Below are 24,649 nucleotides of genomic sequence, written 5' to 3' on the forward strand. Positions count from 1 at the left end.
AGATATTATCACAATAATTAAAAACTGATAACAAAAGCTAAAATAAATAATATAGATAAATATGTTATCATAAATATGGTAGCACAAAATCGAATTGAATCGAACTGAAAATTCAATTCGTCAATTTGTTCGGTTCGGTTTCAATTTAGATTTTTTATGATTTTCAATTCCTGATTCGATTTTAATTATTGATTTTGATATGACAAATATCCAAACTAAATCGATGTACATATAACTATATAAGTATATTAACAAGTATTACATCTTATGGATAGTTTAGACAAATATAGTATGTGGCCAACCATACCATATCTAAACTCAAGAACTAAGCTGCCTCTCTCAACTCTGCATCGCCACGTGAGGTTACATCTTGATCTTATAGATAAATGAAGCTGCTAATACAAAATATTATATATAGACTGTTGACGGTGACAATGAAGCTTCTAATGGTTAAGCCTAAGTAATTAGGGGGTGTAACAAAACTAACTGAAATTGATGAAATTGATCGGATCATACCAAAATTGATCGATTTTTTGTCATTTAATTCAGTTAAAAGGTTGGTAAATGGGATATTTCGATTTGATTTCAGTTTTGTATTTTCTGAAATCAAAAAACTAAACCGAATTGAGAAGACATTATAAATTTTGAATTCGTTTTAGGAAGGAAGATGCAAATATATTTCTAACAAAAATTCTTTGAACAAATTTTGTAATTAAATTGGTACAAAGTAATAAGATTTTCTTTAGATTTTACTAAGTATAGACCACCTAATTCAGTTCAGGTGTAAAATTTAATTAAAAAATCGACCAAATTATGATCAATGCTTATAATTTTTTCTGTGCAAGGTGATCTTATTGGGTTCCGATCTGATATTTAAACCAAACCGTAAATTAACCGTTCTATTGGTACTTTGGCTCAGGTTCGGTTCAGAAAGTTGCCGAAGCGGTAGGATCGATTAGTTTACTAAGTATAAACAAGACCCCAAACCGTAAATTAACCGTTCTATTGGTACTTTGGCTCGGGTTCGGTTCAGAAAGTTGCCGAACCGGTAGGACCGATTAGAAGCTCTGGTCTGCAAATAATAAAGAGGCTTCGTCTGTAAATCATATTGTTCCTACTTCCCCTTCCTCGTCAAATCTCTGGTAAGAAGAAGAAGAAGATGTTGGAGAAGATTGGGTTGCCTGCAAAGCCATCATTGAAGGGGAATAATTGGGTGGTTGATGCTTCTCATTGCCAGGGATGTTCTTCTCAGTTCACCTTCATCAATCGCAAGGTTTGTACTTTCATCTTCCTTTTCCCTTCTTCATGCGTATTATAACAAAACCCATGCCTCAAAGTTCATCTTGTTGGGTTATAATTTTTATTATATGATCATCATAATTTGCTAATTTCTTGATTTATTTAATCATTTTGGGTGTTCGTTGTAAACATGGATTATTGGAGAGAAACCCAGAACGTTTCTTTTGTTAATCAATTGGATGATCTAAGGTTTGAGAAGAGTCCGTCAATCGGTTCCCTGTGCTTAGTAGGCATTTGGGGTTCTTCACGCGTCCTTTAACTTTTCTTTTGTTTCAATAAAGGATTCCTGCGTTAGATATTCCAATATTTTGGGTGTTTAGTTGAAATAGTTGATGGTTGTGCTCATCTTTCTCGAACTTCTTTGTGTTTCCATAATCTTTAAGAAGTATCAGAACTTTGAAATAGAAAATTCATTATTGTAGTTTAACCTTATTGCCATTTTTTTCACCCCTGCAATTGGAACTTGCCCAAATTATTCAGCAGTCAACTAGTTCCAATATTTCAGTTGTTCCAATATAAATTGGTCAGCTTTGTTAATGTACCTGATTACTCCACATTTTCGCTTATTAGAATAATCTATGGATTTTCGACTGAATTTTCCTAAATATTCTCAGAACATTCAGTACAAAAGACTTGCTCATTTGTTATGAAGTCATTTTGTGCATCTTCTATGAAATGTGTATGGTCGAGCATAAGCAACTTTCTTGTAGGATGTGCTACCAAGAAAAATAAAGCATAAATATCATTGGGCCCGGAATCTTTTGCAAAGGCATTTTTTTTTATAATCACCAAACAGAGAGTGCATGATCAGAATCACACTCAGCTATATCTTTGTGTCTACCATAGTCTTAACATAATGCAGGGTCTTTATGCTTATTGAGGGCCTTTACTGTTATCTTTATCTAGGATAATTATGTGCCGACTTTGGTATCATTTCCAAAGAGTCCAAGATGATAATCGTGTTACTTGTTAATAGGAACTAGACTATGCATTCCTGGTACTTGTGTGAGTTTTTGGTTTGGGAGTTGCGTGCTGGCAATTCTGCTAGCCATTTCGGTAGGGATAAGATCAATACTTCTGGTTTGGGATAGGATCTATTGGCTCTCCTGAAAGAAAGATGTTGCTAGGATTGTCTATCAGTGTTGCACTTACCAATTAGCCAAGGTTAAGAAGGTCTATGTACTCTTTTTCCACTTCCTCATACACCTTGGAAGGTTCTAAGCATGGACTTTATTCTAGGTTGCCAAAAAATATTAGGGTTATTATTCCATTTTTGTGGTAATTGATAGGGGTAGTAAAAAATAGGACATTTCATTCCATGCAGTGAAACCAGTGAAGTTATGCTTCACACATAGGCCAGCACTTCTCTTTTGAAAATTTTCAGCTCCACAGGTTGTGCACATCAATAATGTGAAATTTGTTAGCTACTTTGGGAAGACCCTATGGAAATTTTTTGACAAGGTTAAAGTTTTCAGCTGCTGAGGAATGGCTAATCTGAAGTGGGTAATTGTAGTTTGAGCAACTTAGGTGCTTAGTAGGGGTTAAGCATGGAGCCTGAGATTTTTTGTTACCTACTGCAGAGATTGCGTATAATAATCCAGTGTATGTCTACTACTAGAAAGAGTCCTTTTGAAGTTGTCAATGGTTGTTCCCCTGGCTACCTTATTGATGTTATTCCCTTGCCATCTGATGCTTGGCCATGTTTGTCAGCTGAGTCTTCTGGCCAACATACCCTTGACCATGCTGATTTAGATGAAAGAACTACTATGAAAACTGCACAATAAAAGCTAGCTACTGACGTTGACGCAAGCGTGTCAAATTTACTGAGGGTAAATATGTGATGACAGGTGCCTGTCCCGCTGTCCTTGCATTATCCTAGCATTCTTTTAAGAAGTTACACGCCCATGCATCTGGTTCTTTTTGAATTCTTTGTTGTTTGGGTCCTAATGCTTTAATATTGACCTACCATCCAATATGCACAGCAATTTTATTTTCAATGTTGAGGACTTAACCCCATACCAAGGCACCTTTGAGCTGCCTTTTTTGCATAGAGATATCTCACCTTGTGAAGCAGTTCTCTATCAGTCCAGTTCCGGTGCTTCCATCTCTTTTGCCCTCTTCTATAGATTGTGTAGAGAGCATTCTAAAAAATGAGCATGTTGCATCTACAAAAGGAGGGCATTGCAGTATCCCGTGAAGTGGACTACTTTGCTTTTGACTCCACATGGATTATCGAGGATGAGTTGTGTCATCGAGATCTGGATCTTTAGAGTAGTATATCCATATTTCTGTGGCACGTTTCTCTCATCGTGGGGGAATTGATGGGGTTCAAATTCAAAGATCATTGTATCAACCATAGGCTTATAGATAATATAATCTTTACGATTATCTAGGTTCTTTATGATCATCTCGGATTTTTTGTGATTTAAATATTTTACATTTATGTGCTAGTCTAGTTTTTATGGATTTGATATTATTTCCTAGAAATCGTTTCCTTCTTTAGTTCTAGGAGAAAGCCTATAGAAGGGCTTGATGTGTGACCAGGAGAAAGCTTATATTGGAATATTGATGATGAAGCCCTAAAAAATGAGTTTATCTTCATATTTACTCTCTCTTTTAATTTTGTTTTGTTTTCTCTTATTTTTCTTCTCATGTACATGTTAAAGGTTATATATATCTTTTAGTATTATTTTTATTCAATGTGTTAGAATTTAGTATTATTATTATTGAGTGTATTAGAATGTTAATTAGTGAGAGTTAGTAAGGGTATAATTGTCAATAGAATGTATTTAATTTGTATTATAAATAGAGGAAGAGATCTATCTTCCAGTTAGGTCATTTATTTTAATCAAATCTTAACATGGTATCAGAGCATGATCCAACCTAAACCCTATTCGCCTCTGCCGTTGCCTGAAAACACCATTCCCACAGCTTTTCTTTTCCATATCCACCTCCATCCCATATTATTTCATAAATCCAACCATATCCATAAATAGATCCCCACCCTAACAACCCACCCCACAAAATCCCATTTCCTGAGGACACCCCACGTGCCCTCACACACCGGCCAAATGCCGGCAGGGCTGACCCCACGCCCCGGTGCATGAGTGAAGTTAGGGCCACTTTTTTCCTTTTTTTTTTGCCTTTTTTTTTTTCCTCTGCCATACTCTGATTCCTTCTTTAGGCTATATTACCAAGCTGTTTGGCCAGTTTTTTGCTCAAAAATTCAACTTTCTTTGACCATGCACTCGCAGTATTCCGTTCATTTCTGTTCAGGGTTTGTGAAGGCTTCTTTATGAGTTTTTTGGAGCCGTGGCAGCGTTTGTATGTTCAGTTGTGAGGCTGTGACAGTGCTATATTCCTCGATAAGTTGTTCAACTCATCTGTGGTTGTGTAGGTGCTTCACATAGTTTGTGATTGCCCCAATTATTGATTGTTCTTCTTGTTTTTGGTGTGGTTGCTGATTTGTGAGTGCTGTGGCTGTGCTATATCCGTTGGTGAGTTGTTCCCATTATCTATTGTTGTGTCGGTGCTTCACATAGTTTGTGATTGTCCTGAGTAGTTATGATTTTTCTTCTTGTTTTTGGTGTGATTGCTGATTTGTAAGTGTTGGTATGGAATCTATGAATCCCAAAAATTTGTTTCCTACATTGTTGCCTCAAATAGCGACTCAAAAGGTCAATGGAAAGCACTATGTTCAATGGTCTAAAGCTATCGGATTTATTTGACAAGATTAGGGAAATTCGACCACTTGCTCCAATCTGATTTTTTTTTTTTTATTAAAAGAGAAAAGACGTGTGGGTTCAGGAAGATGCCTTGATTGCTTCTCTTTTTTGGAATTCGATGGAGCCACAAATTGCACGGATGTGTATGCATCTAAATACATGCAAGGAGATTTGGGATTATATCGAACTTCTATATCCTAGTAATATTACACATGTATGATTTATCCTAGGAATACTTTCAGTCTCAACAAGGAGCGGGAGTATTGCAGATTATTTTGGAGAGATGAAGCGTATCAATGGGGAGCTTAACGTCATGCAACCTATAACTGTTGACATTTGTGGAATGCAGAAGTTGAGGGAACAGATGACAGTTTTTCGTGTTCTAGCCGGATTGAAGCCTAAGTTTGAGGCAACTTAGTCTTAGATACTCAGTAGTGTCGAGCTGCCATCATTTGTTGTTTATTGTGCTTCCTTTAGCACGCATTCTCTTACTTTTGCATCTGACTCTGAGAGGACAACCTTTGCTACACATGGTGATTCTAGTTGTCTACCAAATAACCGCAAAAGTTATTGCGGTGGTTTGAGTGGTTGTAGTGGTAGAGACAGATGAGGCATAGGTGTGATTTATGGTGTATTCCCAAGAGGGGGGGTGAATTGGATATTTAAAAATTCTAGGTCAAGTGTTCCCCTAATTTTAAAACACAATCAATATTGCGCAAGCTTAGGGTTTTTCTAAGCAATCACAAATTCCACAAATATTTGAGTATGCAAATATTCAACACATATACAGCAACAACAAATTAAATATATACAAGTACAGAAAAATAAAGAGCGAAGGGAAGAGAGAGCACAAACATAGTACTTTTACAAGGTTCGGCTGTACTCGGCTACGTCCTCGCCCCAAGCCAACTCGCTTGAGGATTTCACTATCTTGCTCCATTAACCAGGTGGAGCAAAACTACTTACAATACTCCTTACAAGGTGGAGCCCCCCTTTACACACTCCTTACAGGATGGAGCCCTCCTCTTCAAGTGATACCCCACGCTTGGTCTGCTCCATCTAGGCAGAGCTATCTCTCCAGGTGATACCCCATGTCAGCATGGTTCACTACCCGAACCACAGGAATATAAATAAAATAGAAATTTTGCGTACAAATAAAGTGCTTCTTCAATAAGCGAAGTTGTACAATGAAAAACCTAATGCACTCTCAAATGATAAAATTTAAGCTCAATAGAGTTTGGGGATATTTTCTCTCAAAAGAATTTTTGCAATAAATATGAGAGTATGATCTTTGAGTAAAAATGTATATGATAAGTGCTTCAAAGATTTTTGTGCAAAAAAAAAAAAATTCTCCAACAAAGATTTTTGCAATAAAAATTGTTTGGATAAGCTAGGGCTTTACTCTCAAAAATATATTCAATGGAATGAATATATGAGAGTAAAGGCTTCTTTGATTTGAGAGAATATGTAAATGAAATGCTTCAAAGACTCAAGCTCAATAAATGATTTCTCCAAAAAAATATTTATAAAAGAAAGTGTAGGAGAAAAACTAGAGTTTGCTCTCAAATGATTTTTGCAATAAAAAATGAGTGGGAAAGAGCTTTGATTTTGTAAAACAAATACCCAACAATGAAAAATATATTATGATATAATCAACCACCTTTTCAAATGCTTTGGCCTTGGTATTTATAGAGAAAGACCCCAAGTAGCCATTATATGACCGTTGGGGAGTAAAATAATATTTTATTTTCAAAATTTTCGACCGTTGGAGCTTAAATTTGCTTGAACTCAAGAGGTCTGGTCGACTGGGACATGGTTCGGTTGATTGGCCCTGACGTGATTTCCAAATTCGCGAGGTTTGGCATGCTGGGCCTTATGATTCGGTCGACTGGGCTTCAAGCATAGGAAGGCCAGTCGATTGGGCTTTAATGGCTTTCAGGAGGCCATCATCTGGGGCTTTACAAAACTGGCCGGTCGTCTGGGCTTATAAGGCCGGTTGACTAGGCCTTAACAAAAATATGATTTCTGGCCAAGGCTTAGTCCGGTCGACTGGGCTTGTGAGTCCGGTCGACTGGGCCCTTTGAAAATATGAGTTTTAGCCCTCTTTTGACCTAAAAAACATTTCAAACCTTTTGTATGAGTATGGCTTTTAAGTAAGAGGTTTTCCATGAAAAGTTTTAGTTCCTAGGGTCATTTTATGGTTATTATTGAGCTTGACATCATATCATGTAGGACATGCACATACAAATTAATCTAAATGCATTACACCAAAAATAATATATGTCTTCTCTTCTTTGCTCTTCAATCTTCAATGGAATACGCCAGATTATATGAGCTTTAAGTTCCTCATGACTTCCATTTTGTCCTTACCACACGTGCGTGCTTAAATGCAAACCTATTCAAGTACTTAAACGCACAAGTAAGAAACAAATGATTTGTCATTATCAAAACAGGACTGGATTCAAAAAGTCAACAATCTTCCTCTTTTTGATGATGACAAACACGAGCAAAATGGGTTAAGCCTAAAAAGACTTCCCTTTAGAATATGCACAATCTAAAGATTTATGATGTAGTTCAGGCATATACAAGAAAGAAGACATTTCAAATCAACATGCATTTAGTTTTAACAATATAGCTCAGATACCAATTGTGAATAACAAAAAGTCAGGAGAATGCAAGTTATATTTTGGTTTTGCTTAGATCCTTCGGCCCCTTTTGTCATCAACAAAAGGACTAAGCTAAACATAAAGCATTTAAGCATTTAAAATCCCTTAGCTTGAGAAGCTCCCCCAATTATTTTGGTCATTGTGAGCACAAAAACAGTATAGCTTGCCGTTTGAGTTTAAAAAGACATGTTAAACATGGTTAGACTAGAAATACTCACAAACCATTTCAATTCTGATATTACATAAGACCTGTAAAAAATTGGAGTTCAAAACATAAGGCTTATGGTAACTAAGTGTAGGGTTGAGCATAATTTCAGTCTAACTAGTTAGCATGTATTTCTATATGTGATCAACGAGTCAATCATGAAATGCCCTTTTCAAGAATGTCATATAAACAATAAAGTCCTTAAGGTTTTTAAACTTCAATGCAAAAATTTGAATTTTAGAAATATAACAAATAGCAAGTGTCATGAATGCCTTTAAGTCTGAAGCAAGAGAAAACGAAATTTATATTTTATAAAATCAGTTCTTGTCCCCCCAAAAAAATTCATTTTGTAAAATATTTTCCCTTTTTGATGCTATTAATAAGTGCTGGGGAGTATGCTTGCTATATAATAAATTTAATACTAAAGTCAAGCAAGCTTAAATAATTTTCTGGTAAGCAATTATGAACATTTCATATTAAAACCAGAAAAAGCAACCCGTATATATCCTAAATATTAGACAGTGTAAGGCAAGATCATATGGCAAAGCCTAGGATAATTGTGCCTAAGCAACACATTTCCATTTAAGATGTATTGTGAGCAATAAAAATTATTTGCCAAAACATTCAAGCCATAGTAAGCTCTTAAAAACAAGGATCGAAGCCAAAGATGGGTGTGCGCAAAAGGAATGGAATTTTAATTTCAAAAAAGCTCCCCCTTTTTATTTGAGTACAAGCTTAGACGCAATGGATGCATTTTCAATTTTAAAACCATTTTACTGAAAAATGATCAAGCCATTTTTGTTCAATCAGTAAAATCATTACACTAGAACACACATGCATAAAAAAATTCATATTTAAGACATGCAAAGTGTCCATAAATCCAACAACAAGCCATATCAATTTATAAATCCATAAAAACAGGATATGATGTTCATGGTTTTCATGATAGCAAAAAAAAGAAATGAAACTATAATGCATATGAGTCCAAAAGAATGATTTAAATGGAGTTCAGCTCTCCTGTTTGTTCTCATGCAAAGAATTTTTACCAAGCATATGCAATGCGTATTTATGAATGAAGTTCAATATGCCTTTATCATTTACTCATTTAAAAAAAAAATTCGGCTGTAAATGGATCATTTTTCCATCATGCAAATCACAAAAGCATGCACCAAATAACCTAATAGTTCTCTATAGCATGCAATTCACAAGTCACTGCATCAGCCATGCAAGTGGCATTCAGTTCAATCAGCATGCAATTCTCCTAAATAATTATCAGCATGCAGGTCATAAAGTTCTGCATCAACCATGTAGATGGTGTTCCATACAAGCATGCAATCCATTATATCCAACCAATTCAGTATAGCTCAAAATAGTTCATGATACTAGATTAAAAGATAATTATCAACCATCAAAGAAATTTTAAGCATTCAGTACAATATGGATAGCAATTGCAATCCTCACATGAGGCATATAAGCATAAAGCAAGATAAGATAGTGAGAAAAACTAATTTTCAGAGCTATAGAGATTTCAAAGTGAGTTGCTCCCCCTCAGGTATGCAGCCCACTCATCATGTTCTTCTTTTTCTTCTTTTTATTCTTCAAATTTTCAGCCAAGTGCTATAAATTTTCAATAGGTTTGCTTTGGCTTTGAGTGCTTAGGCTTAGAGGACCAAAAGTCTTAAAAAATGTTACTTCAGTGTCATAAGCCTACACTTTCTTCACTATTATTCAACCTTCTCAATGTGAAGGATGTACGTGACACAAATCCTGGAGGAACTGAAGAGATGTTCATTTGTTCACAACTAAGTTGTGCATTAAGGTGTTTCATCCCCATCCACGTGAGCATGACCGATAGGGTTCATAACAACTCAAATGTCATGCACCCGACCATGGCGAACCTTGGGTGTTGAATGAACAAAATGGATTACGGTGATCAACAACCAAAATTGTAGGAACCCTAAACAACTCTACTTCCGCAAGGATGAACCCACACCAAGACGGGTCCTCCAAGTTTGAGCGTTAGTACTTAAATCATTTATCACTAGTTTCGAATTACCAATGACGCTTTTCCGGTTTGGATAGCTCCCATGATTTGCTTTCAAGATATAAGACATGTATTTCTTGGCAGGGGATGCTCATGATTATAGCTTGAGAGCTATTGCAGATTAAGCACAGAGGAAATGCTTTGATTTACTAAAGACTTTGAATCCCTTATTAGATGCTTCTAATTTAAACGTGAAGGGATTTTAGTAAGCATTGGCAGATTAAGAAATGATTATGATAATATGTGCTTACAACTAGGTTTGAGAAGGAATCACCAGTTAGAGTTTGATAATCTGAATTACCAGTGGTGACTAAATTTACTAACCATGGGGATGAGTTTAAAAAAGCTCCCGAATGTGATCAAGTATTAAAGCTCCATAATGAGTTTAGGGATGGATGATATATATAGTATAGGCTTAATTCCCCAAAACTCAAATCTAAGTGATGGACAAAATATGCTATATTTTAAGTCATTCAAATTTAAGCAATATGTATAGCATAAAAAGATATTTATCAAGTAAAGATATCTTTGTCCATTTGGAAGTGGATTTACTTCAGCATGCTTCCAAGATTTTATTCAAGAATTAATGATTTATGTTTTTCATCTAAAAAATATAAGGTTCTAGAAATTTTAGCCAGTTAAACCCTTAACCTTTACTTTGAACATATCGGAGGAATGATATGAATTATGTGGAGACTAACGTCCCATTCAAGCACAGATTAACTCATTCCTTTTCAGTTCAAGTTTAGCATGCTATAGCCAATATTTCCATATTTTACCAAATCATTTTATATATATATATATATATATAGATATATATATACACATATATGTTGAGTGACTGGATTGGATACATCATTTGAATTTTCATACTGACTTAATTCTCTAAAGTTCTTAGTATAGTGAATGCATATACTATGATTTGACATTTTAAGCATGGACCACTTCCCACACATTTAGTTATCACTATCTCTTTTTATAACATCCTAAAATCTAAGGAAGAATTAAACAATTATGTAATTCCTATTGGAAACCATTCTTCCTTGGGTCCCAAGGGGTTGATTCTCTTGTTTAGCCATATCATCTTCCTATCTTTGCCTCTGGCACCTCTGAATGGGCAAGTATATTGAATGTGTCCTTTTCTTTCACAATATGAGCATATGTTATTTTTGTGTGAAAGATTTGGCTTATTGAACCTATTTTTACTTGATGAGGCATGATTATGGGATTTATAAGATGAACTCAAATCCTTTTTGAAAAAATTATTTCTTTTAACTCCTAAGGATTTATTTGAGTTATCTTTCATTTTTCTTTCCAGGCAAGTGATTTTCAAAATTTTCTCAATCTTTTTCTCTTCTAAGGTGGCATGATATTCTTCTAAATCTTCTAATTGTTTTTCCTAGCTTTTATTTTCATTTTCCACGATTGTTTTCTTCTTAGACATCCTAATTGGAATCTTATGCATTTTAAATAAAGCATTTTCCAATTTCTCAAAAGAGGGCATGCTTTCATCATTAAATTTATCACATGATTCATCATAAGATTTATCATAATAACTATTACATGAATCATTGCATGGATCATTAACAGAATTATCATTAAATTTACCAAATGATTCATCACATGATATATTGTAGGATTCAACACAAGAATCATCAATAGAGGTAGAATGAGAAGCATATACCTCTTCATTGATTAAGGCTATTAGCCCATGATTTACCACTTCTTGATCATTTGAGCTTGAATCTTCCGGAATGGTGGTCTCCTTCTCTTTGGTTCCAACATTTCTCTTTTCTAGCTCTTCCCACATTTCCTTTGCACTAGAACAAGTCATGACCTCAGTAAAAATATTAATGTCTAAACCACAACACAACATGTTCATGGCACTAGAATTAATTTGCATTAAACTGATATCATTTTCATTCAATTTATTTTCTAACTTGGGAATTTCACTATTATTGACAATTTTCATAGGCACAAAATTCCCTTTAATCATCACTTTCCAAGCCCTCCAGTCCATTGATTTTATAAAGATATTCATTCTTTGTTTCCACGAGGTGTAATCTACATCACAAAACAATGGAGGGTTTGTAAAGGATTGTCCCTCACAAAATGGGGATACACCAACAAGAGCCATGTGATCTTTAACAAATACAATTAAGATTTTTGTAACAAGGTTTTGATACCAAATGTGATTTATGGTGTATTCCCAAGAGGGGTGAATTGGATATTTAAAAATTCTAGGTCAAGTATTCCCCTAATTTTAAAACAAAATCAGTATTATGCAAGCCTAGGGTTTTTCTAAGCAATCACAAATCTCACAAATATTTAAGTATGCAAATATTCAACACATATACAACAACAACAAATTAAATATATACAAGCACAAAAAAATAAAGAGCGAAGAGAAAAGAGAGTGCAAACTCAGTATTTTTACGAGGTTCGGCTATATCCGGCTACGTCCTCACCCCAAGCCAACTCGCTTGAGGATTTCACTATCTTGCTCCATTGACCGGGTGGAGCAAAACCACTTACAACACTCCTTATAGGGTGGAGCCCCCCTTTACACACTCTTTACAAGATGGAGCCATCCTCTTCAATTGATACCCCACGCTTGGTGCGCTCCTTCTAGGCGGAGCTACCTCTCCAGGCGATACCCCATGACCAGCATGATTCAATACCCAAACCGCAGGAATACAAATACAATCGAAATTTTGCGTACAAATAAAGTGCTTGTTCAATTAGCAAAGTTGTACAATGAAAAACCTAATGCACTCTCAAATGATAAGATATAGGCTCAATAGAGTTTGAGGATATTTTCTCTCAAAAGAATTTTTGCAATAAATATGAAAGTATGATCTTTGAGTAAAAATGTATATGATAAGCGCTTCAAAGATTTTTTTGCAAAAAAAAAAACAAATCTCCAACAAAGATTTTTGCAATAAAAATTGTTTGGAGAAGCTAGGGTTTTACTCTCAAAAATATATTTAATGGAATGAGTACATGAGAGTAAAGGCTTCTTTGATTTGAGAGAATATGTAAATGAAATGCTTCAAAGACTCAAGCCCAATAAATGATTTCTTCAAAAAAATATTTTCAAAACAAAGTGTAGGAGAAAAACTAGAGTTTGCTCTCAAATGATTTTTGCAATAAAAATGAGTGGGAAAGAGCTTTGATTTTGTAAAACAAGTACCCAACAATGAAAAATATATTATGATATAATCAACCACCTTTTCAAATGCTTTGGGCTTGGTATTTATAGAGAAAGTCCCCAAATAGCCGTTATATGACTGTTGGGGTGTAAAATAATATTTTATTTTCAAAATTTCTAACCATTGGAGCTCAAATTTGCCTAAACCCAAGAGGTCTGATCGATTAGGACATGGTCCGGTCGACTGGCCCTAGGGCGATTTTCAAATTCGCGAGGTTTGGCATGCCAGGCCTTATGATTCGGTTGACTAGGCTTCAAGCGTATGAAGGCCAATCGACTGGGCTTCAATGGCTTTCAGGAGGCTGGTTGACTGGGGCTTTACAAAACTAACCTAAGGGATTGGCTGGTCGACTGGGCCTTAACAAAAATATGATTTCTGGCCAAGGCTCAGTCCAGTCGATTGGGCTTGTGAGTCTGGTCAATTGAGCCCTTTGAAAATATGAGTTTTAGCCATCTTTTGACCTCAAAAACATTTCAAACCTTTTGTATGAGTATGACTTTTAAGTAAGAGGTTTTCGATGAAAAGTTTTAGTTCCTAGGGTCAATCTATGGTCATTATTGAACTTGGCATCATATCATGTAGGACATGCACATACAAATTAATCTAAATGCATTACACAAAAAATAATATATGTCTTCTCTTCTTTGCTCTTCAATCTTCAATGGAATACGCTAGAATATATGAGCTTTAAGTCCCTCATGGCTTCCATTTTGTCCTTACCATATGTACGTGCTTAAATGTAAACCTATTCAAGTACTTAAATGCACTAGTAAGAAACAAGTGATTTGTCATTATCAAAATGGGATTGGACTTAAAATGTCAATAATAGGTACTCCTCGCAAGTGCACTCATTGTGGACAAAATAATCATACCATTGAACGGTGTTGGGATCTTCACGGTAGACCTTCACATGTTGCCAATGCAGCCAACATTGACTTCTCACCTTTGGGGGCAGCTGATGCAGCCACCATTGACTCCTCACCTTTGGGGTCGAGTGGGGGGGAACCTGCTGTATCGATGTTAGAGGAAGAGTATTACAAGTTCTAGCAGTATCAAGCATCACAACAACCTTCTCTTCCCATTGCATCTCTTGCCCAAATAGGTAATCACAAAGTATGTTTGTCATCTAGTACTTTTTGTCCTAGCTCTTGTGTCATAAACCCTCCTGCCACTGATCATATCACAAGTATACTTATATTTTTCTCCACTCTTCCATATCTTGCAAATTTACCTTTTGTTACTCTTGCTGATAGATCTACCATTGCAGTCAAGGGAATTGAGACTGTAAATTCCACTTCTTCTATTTCTCTTCCTTCGGTTTTATATATTCCTAAATTTCCTTTCAACCTTATGCTTGTTAGAAAAATTACTAAATCCATGAATTGTTCAGTGACATTCTTCCTTGATTTTGTGGTTATTTAAGATTTGAAGACGAGGAAGACAATTGGCGGAGGGCGTGAAGCTAGTGGACTCTTTCACTTTGAGCCACTATCTCCTTCTATCGCCTGCACTACTGCTGCCACACTTTTCAAATTCATTGTCGCCTAGGTCATCCTTCATTGGAAAAGTTAAAATGTCTTGTTCCTAGTTTGAGTTCTGTGTTTGGTCTCAATTGTGAGTGTTGTCAGTCGGGAAAACATTATTGTGTTTCTTTCGCTTCCTGAGTCAATAAACGAGTTGCAAACCTTTTTATGTTAGTTCATTCAGATGTCTAGGGTCCTAATAGGGTTGTGTCCAAGTTTAGTTTTCAGTACTTTATAACCTTTGTGGATGATTATTCAAGAATGACTTGGTTATATTTAATGAAAGATTTTTCTGAGTTATTTCATGTATTTTGTGCCTTTTGTTCTAAAATAAAGACTCAATTTAGTGATAATGCGAAACAGTTTTCCAGTGCACAAATCACTTCTTATATGACTCAGTTTGGTATTGTTCATCAATCATCTTGTGCCCACACTCTTCACAAAATGGGGTTGTAGAGTGGGGAAATAGACATCTTCTTGTAATCACTCACACCTTACTTTATCAAATGCATGTACCTAAAGTGTTTTGGTGTCATGTTGTATTTATTGCTTGTTATCTAATCAACAGAATTCCATACTTTGTTCTTAGTGGCAAAATTCCCTACTCCATTCTTTTTGCTAAGTCACCTTTATTTTCTCTCCCTCATATATTTGGGTGTGTGTCCTTTGTTTATCAACTAACTCCTGGGGTGGATAATGTGAATCCTTGTGCTATAAAATGCATCTTTCTGGGCTACTCATATACTCAAAAAGGATATTGTTGTTATAGTCCTATGCTGCATCATTTCTTTATTTCTGTTGATGTTACCGTATTTGAGTCTACACCTTACTACACCCAATCACTAAACGATTCTGAGCTCAATGAGTCTCTTCTGGGGTGGATAATGTGAATCCTTGTGCTATAAAATGCGTCTTTCTGGGCTACTCATATCTTAAAAAGGATATCGTTGTTATAGTCCTGTGCTGCATCATTTCTTTATTTCTGCTGATGTTGCCTTATTTGAGTCTACACCTTACTACTACACCCAATCACTAAACGATTATGAGCTCAATGAGTCTCTTCCTTTGCCTAATCTTCCAGATTGTACATTGTTGTCCTCACCCAACCAACCATCCGAGTCTCTATGTAGTTCGAGTCCTTATCATCTTGTTCATCCTAATTTGCAGGTGTATTCATGATGGCGGCTCTTAAGGAGGAGAGTCCCCTTTAGCTTCTACTAACACGCCTTTGGTTTCCTCGTCTGATGATCATACTTCCTATGATGTTGATCCTCTTATTGCTGTTTGGAAAGGTAAACACACATGTAATCAACAACCCATTTCCAACTATGTTTCTTATGATTCCTTATCACCCTCCTATTATTGTTTTGCTACTGCTCTATCATCTACTACCCTTCCTAAATCTGTTTTGGAAGCCTTAGCCAATTCTAGGTGGAGGGATGCTATGGTTGAAGAGATGAATTCTTTACATGACAATGGTATTTGCGACTTGGCATCTCTTCCTCTTGACAAGTCTGTGGTTGGTTGTCGCTAGGTTTACACTGTGAAAGTCAACTCTGAAGGTTCTATGGCTCGTATAAAGGTCCGTCTTGTTGCTAGTGGATACACTTAGGTGTATGGTCTGGATTATTCTGATACTTTTTCTTTGGTTGTCAAATTTACAACAATACATCTATTTGTCTCCTTGGCTACTACTTGTCATTAGCCTCCACGATAGCTAGATGTGAAAAATGTCTTCTTGCATGGTGACCTTGAGGAGGAGGTTTATATGGAGCAACCACTTGGGTTAGTTGCTTAGGGGAATTAGGCTTAGTGTGTCAGCTCAAGAAGGCTTTATATGGTTTAAAACAGTCTCCTAGAGCATGGTTTGGTCGTTTTAGTGCTGTAATACTTGAATTTGGTCTTCGACGATGTGTCGTGGATCATTCCGTGTTTTATTTTCATACTTCATTGGGTAGGATCCTTTTTGTTGTTTGTGTGTATGATATTGTTATTACAGTGATGATGATAAAGGTATTCAGAATCTCAAAATTTTTCTACAGATTAAGTTTTAGACCAAATATTTGCGACGACCGTTGAAATACTTCTTTGGTATAGAAGTATTTAAATCTTGTATCAGAACTATTGTGTCACAAAGGAAGTATGTTATTGATCTGTTGGATGAAACTGGCTTATTGGAATCTAAATCGGTTGATATACCCATGGATCTTAATGTCGAATATGAGTGATTTGTTACCTAATCTTGAACAATACCGGAGACTTGTTAGAAAGTTGAATTATTTCATAGTTACTCAGCGGGATATATCTTTTGCAAAAAATGTTGTTAGTCAATATCTAGATTCTCCGAGGACAAGTCATTGGGACACAGTAATTCACATCTTGAGATATCTCAAAGGTGCACTTGGGAAAGGTCTTTTATATTGTAACCATGGTCACACTTATATCCATGGTTATACAGATGCAGATTGGTCTGGATCGCCTTCCGATTGGGGATCCACCATCGGGTATCATATCTTGGTTGGTGGTAATTTGGTTTCTTGGAAAAGTAAGAAACAAACTGTGGTGGCAAGGTCAAGTGCTGAATTAGAATATAGATCTATGACTCACACTGCTTGGGAACTTGTTTGGTTGAAGAACATGTTGGAAGAATTGGGTTTTTTGCATTCTCAACTCATGAAGTTGATCTGTGATAATCAAGTTGCTCTTCATATTGCCTCCAACCTGGTCTTTCATGAGCAAACAAAGCACATTGAAGTTGATTGCCACTTTGTTTTGAGAGAAACTTGTACAGAAGCTTATTACAACCACTTATGTGAAGTCGGACATGCAGCTTGCTGATTTGTTTGCCAACGTGGTGGGGGTTGCTCGTGTTAAATTCATTTGTAACGAGCTAGGAGCATATGACATTTATGCTCCTACTTGAGGGGGAGTGTTAGAGGTTATATATGTATTTTATTATTATTATTGAGTGCGTTAGAATGTTAATTAGTAAGAGTTAGTAAGGGTATTATTGTCATTAGAATGTATTTAATTTGTATTATAAATAGTGGAAGAGACCTATCTTCAAGTTAGGTCATTCATTTTAATCAAATCTTAACAGTACATTCACATAGAAATATCAATTTGGTTATCTTAAGTGTGAATTTGTGTTTTTAATTTATTTTTTTCAGAAATTTCTAACATATATATAGATGTGTAGTTGTAGCTGTGGATTCTTTTTGTTAATAGTTGTTTGTTTCTTCTTATACTTAGCATGTACTGTTGTTGGAGTTTTTTTATTAGATTACAATTGGTTTTAGTCACTTACATGGTTAATAGGTCGTGGTTCAGGGTTATAATATTATATGGAAACATTCTGCTGTTGTGTTTTACGAAGACAACTTTATGGATCTTTTGATCTTCAAGGCGATGGCCAATATTCCGTGCCAACCTTGGGAACTTTTTCAATACTTCAATTTCAATGAGGTTTTATCCTTCTGTACTGAAACTTATAGATGGTTAAATTAACCAACTTCTTGTCATGTTGCTATTTTTGGCACAGGATTGGAACCTTGAGTACCCTAAAGTGCTTGTGCTTCTGAATAGTACCATCACTCGGAAACAATTGGGACTCGTGTTGTGCATTTTAGTCAAATTTATTAACCCTTATTAAGTCCTCTAAGAAGATTTTTGCTCATTTAATGAATTTGTTTTGTCTTTAATACTTGTTAAGAATTTGTTTTTTGGATTTTCAGCATCATTGTCGAAGGTGTGGGGGCCTATTTTGCAGTAGTTGTACCCTGCATAGAATGGTTTTGCGTGGACAAGGTGATTCACCAGTTCGTATTTGTGAACCCTGTAAAAAATTAGAAGAGGCAGCACGCTTTGAGATGCGACATGGCCACAAAAGTAGGGTAGGAAGAGGTACATGTAAGACTTGACTGGTCTGCAATTGCTGTTTTAATAATTCATATTATGCCATTATTTTTTGTAGTATTATTAGCTATTGGAATATTTTTCTGATTATGTTATAGTATTTATATTTTCATTAGCTTGATGGGTTGGCCCTGAAGTTGAATTTAGGGTAAATATTTTCCAAGCTTGCTTGTTAATATCGATAAATCTGGGTTTCATACTTAAGTTCTTTGTGACTTATTGTATTTATGGCATGAAATAATTTTGATTGATATTGTTTTGGGTTAATTTAATTATTGACCATTTCCATATTTAGCTCTTCTCAATTTAAATATTTAGTTGATATTCTTTTACTCTTATTATTATTTTTTATGAATTTTAAATATATTTTTAATAGCAGGAAATTTTATTATTTTTTGAAATTGATGGATCGACTCAAAGACCAAAACGATAAAGGATTGAATTTTGCTTACGTTTTCAAGCCTAAATGTTATGTCATTCTGGTTAAGGCATTTCTTACCTAACCCAAATCCATCCTGGACTTCCCAATAGCCTTGTTTTCATGTGAATAATATTCCATCTTGGACTTCCCAACTGCCATATTCTCGTGAGTAGTAATTTTGGTGTTTTATGCAAGAGAGTGCTGATTTTAAAATGGGATATATTATCTAATGGATATAATAATTTCATTGCGGGGCAAAAAATATCAATTACATATCAAGTTGTCCAACTTAACCATCTCTGGCCCTTACAGTGATACCAAACAAAGGATAAGGATTAGCATCCTATTAGTTGTTTTATGCCATGAACTAAATCTGTTACATAATGTGTGCTAGAAAATTTTGGATTTAATTTTCTGTACTAAATACTTCTGCATAAAAACTAATGAAGAATTGCATACGGATGGTGGTATATGGGTAATGTTGGAGTTATATTTTCAGGTGGTGAGTGCTTTTTTCTAGTACATAACTATATTGCTAATTTGAAGCACAGCTGTTATACAAGAGCTTGATGCATTTGTTGCGGAATGATTGGAAGCATTTTTGATTGATGGAATTTTTGTTTCCAAATTAATTGATTGATTAATTTATGCTTGTTGCTTCTAGCCAGACTGACGTGCTGTTTCCATTAGCATAAATGCAAAAGTGTTTTGCGACCTTGCATTTTTTAAAGTTATCTTCCTTGCTATGTGTTGATGGTCTTATCCATAGGTGGTTCAAGACTGACACCGAAGTATGAAGATGAAGTTCTAAACCAGATTCTTGGTGAGGATGGAAAACAATCTTTTTCACTAGCGCAGGAATCTGCCGTCAGTGTCAGTTCTGGTATTCCAAGGGCAACAAGCGGTGCCTCATGCTCAAATATTCAAGAAGTTGCAACTCAGTACAATGGGGGAGAGGTGCTTAAGAGTCTCTCTATGGATGAGCCTAATCATGCAATGGGTGAGATGGGATCTACTAGTCCTGAGGAATTGCGTCAACAAGCTCTGGATGAAAAGAAAAAGTATAAAATTCTGAAAGGGGAAGGGAAAGCCAATGAAGCTTTAAAAGCGTTTAAGAGAGGAAAGGAGCTTGAAAGGCAGGCTGGGGCATTGGAACTACTATTGAGAAAAAATCGTAGGAAGGCTTTGTCATCCAGCAGCATTGCGGAAATTCAGAAAGTCAAAGATGTCACAAAAGAACCTGGGAGTAAAAATAAGCATTCTCCTCAAATGGGTAAAGAAAAGGATGAACTTGCTGCAGAACTTAGAGAACTGGGGTGGTCTGATGCCGATATTCATGATGGAGATAAAAAACCAACTAGTATGAGTTTAGAGGGTGAACTTTGCACTCTTCGTGGAGAATTTTCCCAAAAGTCTAATCCTGATAATGGAACTCATAGCATGGACAAGACACAGGTCATTGCTCTAAAGAAACGAGCTCTCTTGCTTAAGCGTCAAGGGAAGCTCGCTGAAGCTAAGGAAGAATTAAAGAGAGCTAAAATTTTGGAAAGACAACTTGAGGAACAGGAATTCTTGGCTGAGGCTGAAGATTCTGATGATGAGATATCCTCTTTAATTCGTAGTATGGATGTTGATAAACAAGATGATCTGTCAGTTGGGTATGATCCAGTTCATGCTTTTGATTTAAACCACCTCGTGGGTGTTGGTGATGATTTCAGTGTGGACAATTTTGAAGTGACAGATGAGGATTTGGATGACCCAGAAATGGCAGCTGCATTAAAATCCATGGGATGGACTGAAGATTCTAATCAACCAGAGGAGATCATTTCAGAGTCCACTCCTATTGATAGAGGGGCAGTATCAAGTCAAATTCAATCTTTAAAGAGGGACGCTGTAAATCAAAAAAGGGCGGGTAATGCTGCAGAGGCAATGCAACTGCTAAAGAAGGCAAAAATACTTGAAAGGGACCTAGACAATTCTGTTTCAAAAGGAAACAGCTCAATTGCAGACAATCCAAAACTTGTTCAGAAGGATTCAAACTATCAAACTGCTGAGAAACCATCACGTTCTGATAAGGTATATGACATAAATGCTTCTCAAAAAGAAGAATTGGATCCTAAATTTGCTCCAAAGAGTAAATTAGTGATACAAAGAGAGCTCTTGGGCCTGAAAAAGAAGGCTCTTGCTTTGAGAAGGGAAGGAAAGATTGATGAGGCAGAAGAAGAACTAAAGAAAGGGAAGGTTCTTGAGCAGCAGCTCAAAGAGATGGATAATGTTTCAAATGTGAGGGTTGCACCTGCTAACGTTAGTAATGATACACATGCTGATATTTCTAGTAGTCTGATAAATGCAGATGATGGAGAAGCAGGGGATGTAACAGATCATGACATGCATGAACCAAGATACCTCACGCTTCTAAAGAATTTGGGTTGGCAGGACGATAATGAAGCTGATAGCTTTTCGTCAAATGTTTCTAGACAAAGTGATAGTCTTCCTGTGCAGGTCATTAGTTCTTCTCTTGTCCAGAACCCTTCTAGTACCCAAATTGGACCATCTAGAAGAAGTAAAGCTGAAATACAGAGAGAACTATTAGGCTTGAAAAGAAAGGCCCTTGTTCTTCGACGTCAAGGAGACATTGAGGAAGCAGAGGAAATGCTGAGAATGGCGAAACGATTGGAGGCTGAAGTGTCAGACATGGAAGAATCAAAGAAAGAAATTCTTGTTGAATCCCACAAAGCAAATGTGACTTCTAAATCTCCCCTTGAAAGTGCAGATGATGAAGGGGATGGGGATGATGTAACAGAAAAAGATATGCAAGACACATCACTGCTCTCAATGCTGAAAAATTTAGGGTGGAAGGATGAAGAGTTTGATGTGGAAGCAAATTCAAAGCGGGAGGATAAAGTGGTTGAAACTGTAGAAGCAAAACCAACTCTGGGCTGTGTTTCTCAGAACAATCTAAATTCCCTTCAGCAGGAAATCCTGGCTCATAAAAGAAAGGCAGTTTCTCTGAAAAGAGAAGGGAATTTGGCAGATGCTCGAGAGGAACTTCGGCAGGCAAAGCTTTTGGAGAAGAGTATAGAGGAAAGCAATCCTCAGCCCAGCATCAGTGCCAGTGATGTGTCAATTTCTACTTCTAATGTTACTGCTGGCGGGCAGACTGAGCACATTTCATCAAATGTGGTTTTGAGACCATTGTCGGCTCGAGATCGTTTCAAGTTGCAACAGGAATCTCTTGGCCACAAGCGTCAGGCCTTGAAGCTGCGTAGGGAAGGCCGGATGGATGAAGCAGAAGCTGAATTTGAATTAGCCAAGGCACTTGAAGCCCAACTGGAAGAGTCATCTGCCCTTGATGCCACAAAGGCTTCTGTGAATAAAGCAAAACCAGTAGATGATGTGGGTGTTGAGGATCTTCTGGATCCCCAACTTATGTCTTCCTTGAGAGCAATTGGATTCCAGGATGTGAATACTGTATCACAAGGTCCTGAAAAATCAGTGCCTGAGAAACCCACTGTTGAAAGTGAAAATTCTAACCAAGAGAGAGTCAAAAGTGAAAACTCTAGTCAAGAGACTGCAAAACTGGAGGAACGTATTAAGGCAGAGAAGTTAAAGGCAGTAAATTTGAAGCACTTGGGAAGGCAAGCAGAGGCATTGGATGCTCTTCGACAGGCAAAATTGCTTGAAAAGAAGCTGAACTCTTTACTTCAACAATGAAGTACATTAAGATATCCTGTTTAATAAGTATCTTTGATGTTTGGACTTGAGTTAAAATCCATGGTGATTATGCCACGGGAGGATGTGTGGAAATGGCTCCAAGACAATTGATTGGAGAAAAATGAAAATTAAAGTTCCCTTTCATGAGTGTTTGTATTTTATTTGGACTGGAAAAGTGATTGTGGAGAAATGTATCATTTGTTATTAGTTATTGGAATATTGGATGCTGGCTTTTCTTTAGTAAATACACAGAAAGACATGGTTTTCTTCAATTCTTAAACAATTATAGTATCTCTCTTTCTCTCTTTTTTATTGAATAGCTGTAGAGCGAGAGAGATTCTTGATGAAGCATAGACTGTATAGTACAATGTGGGTTTGATAAGAAAGAAAATGAACAATTTGTTTAAGGGGATATTCTTGTTAGCTTGATGTAACTTGTCTGGTTTTGGGTAAATATGCCCTTGCAAATCCCAAAAAGAGCACCGAAGCAGCATGATCAGGCTTCTATTTCTATGCAACAATAGAACCGGATAGCATTTTGTGCAAGTGAATGTGATAAAAGTCCTAAGAATGGTTTTTCATTAGGAATATGTAAGATGAACTCTCTGCCTATATTGGGATATGAGGAAATAATACTTTCATGTTTTGTTTTATGTACTCATCCACTGTTACGTTGGTTTATCACAGAGCTGTCTTGGATGCTAAAATTAAAGGCCAGGAAACTGATTGAAGGCCCAAGAAAAGATTGGATGAAAAAGGCAGAGACCCTTAGTAACTGCTTTACAACAATGCTATACATTTTTCCAGCACTTACCCGCTGGTTCTGGATATGCCCCTTGTCAAGCTGTCAGCAGGCATGCATCGGGTAAAACAAGGGTCGTATTGTCGATGATGATAAAGGACAAACATGAGTAGATTATACAGAGAGCCAGATGGTACAACAATACTGATATTATCTCATGTTCATTGGATACACACACATGTAGGCATGTATCTTTCCATGACAAGTATAGGACAGACCGACAGAGATAATCTCTTTCTGCTCTGTCCAGGGTGAAACTAATTCCTGTTATCTCTTTACGAAGAGAAAATGACCTAAATAGATCGGATGGTTTTGATGTATGATTCATTCAGTGATCATTTGCTGTTTGTTTTTAAATATATGGTCAGCCTTGCGAGGATGAAGACTGTTAGCAGTTGAAGATTGGATTTAAAATGTTTGAAATCTTATCCTTCCGATGTTAATCTAATTATCTTTAGATTCAATCAGTAGAGTAAGATTAAACCCTTTGTAATTGCTATCACATTAATATATAAAGAGGGTGGATGAGAGTATATGTAAAGGCCCTTTTCTAGTTTCGCTCCATTAATAATATCAGTAGTCTTTAATTCAGTGTTACATAACTTTTAACAAATAGTAATACGCACCTTTGCCCTTTCTTACATGATACTTTCACTCTCTTCTTTCTTTTCATCTATAAGTCTTCCTTTCCTTTGAAGTTTCTTCCTCAACTCCCACTGAATTCTTTGGGCTCTTGATCTCTTACCTTCGTCTTAGTCTCTTCTCTTCCCCATAGTCTATTCTTGTTCTTAAGGCCCATTTGGATTAAGGATTTTATATTGAGAAAAGGGAAAATAAAAAATAAAAATAAGAATAAAAATAAGAAGGAAGTTGATTTCCATCGCATTTTCACTCTATATCAAATACTATCTCATCTAAAGAAAATTATTTTAATATGACTAGCAATTAAGAAAAATCAAATATTAGTAATGTGTAAAATCAAATTTTTGTTTGTAGATTTGATATATATATATATATATATATATATATATATATATATATTCTCGCTTTCCTTACAATACGTTTGGAATTCAAAAAATATTGAGGAAAGGAAAGGAAAATACATAAGAAGATTTTTCTTTTT

General features: G+C 36.0%; 1 protein-coding gene across 5 annotated transcripts; it reads left to right on the plus strand.

The window, feature by feature from the left end:
* The first annotated feature begins 1,086 nt into the window (after window positions 1-1,086).
* On the plus strand, window positions 1,087-22,996 carry LOC131166953 (uncharacterized). 5 transcript variants are annotated; one of them, XM_058125624.1, is made up of 4 exons: window positions 1,235-1,273; window positions 18,216-18,289; window positions 18,409-18,583; window positions 19,780-22,996. In XM_058125624.1, exons 3-4 carry the CDS (start codon window positions 18,463-18,465, stop codon window positions 22,722-22,724), a joined length of 3,066 nt encoding a protein of 1,021 aa, XP_057981607.1. In that variant the 5' UTR covers window positions 1,235-1,273; window positions 18,216-18,289; window positions 18,409-18,462; the 3' UTR covers window positions 22,725-22,996. The 5 variants fall into 5 exon arrangements, with proteins under 5 accessions (XP_057981602.1, XP_057981603.1, XP_057981607.1 ...); XM_058125619.1 differs by lacking the exon at window positions 18,216-18,289 and having other exon boundaries at window positions 1,087-1,273; XM_058125620.1 differs by lacking the exon at window positions 18,216-18,289 and having other exon boundaries at window positions 1,087-1,273; window positions 18,409-18,577.
* Window positions 22,997-24,649: the final 1,653 nt, after the last annotated feature.

This window comes from Malania oleifera, chromosome 10 (genome assembly GCF_029873635.1).
Source record: "Malania oleifera isolate guangnan ecotype guangnan chromosome 10, ASM2987363v1, whole genome shotgun sequence".
NCBI classification, from domain to species: Eukaryota; Viridiplantae; Streptophyta; class Magnoliopsida; order Santalales; family Ximeniaceae; genus Malania; species Malania oleifera.

Bases quoted from the DNA above. Each gene is read 5' to 3' on its own strand.
- LOC131166953 (XM_058125619.1), top strand. From the start codon at position 1,160: ATGTTGGAGAAGATTGGGTTGCCTGCAAAGCCATCATTGAAGGGGAAT. The intron at 1,274-18,408 runs GTTTGTACTTTC...TTGGATTTTCAG, and splicing joins TCACCTTCATCAATCGCAAG to CATCATTGTCGAAGGTGTGG. The intron at 18,584-19,779 runs GTAAGACTTGAC...TCTTATCCATAG, and splicing joins TAGGGTAGGAAGAGGTACAT to GTGGTTCAAGACTGACACCG.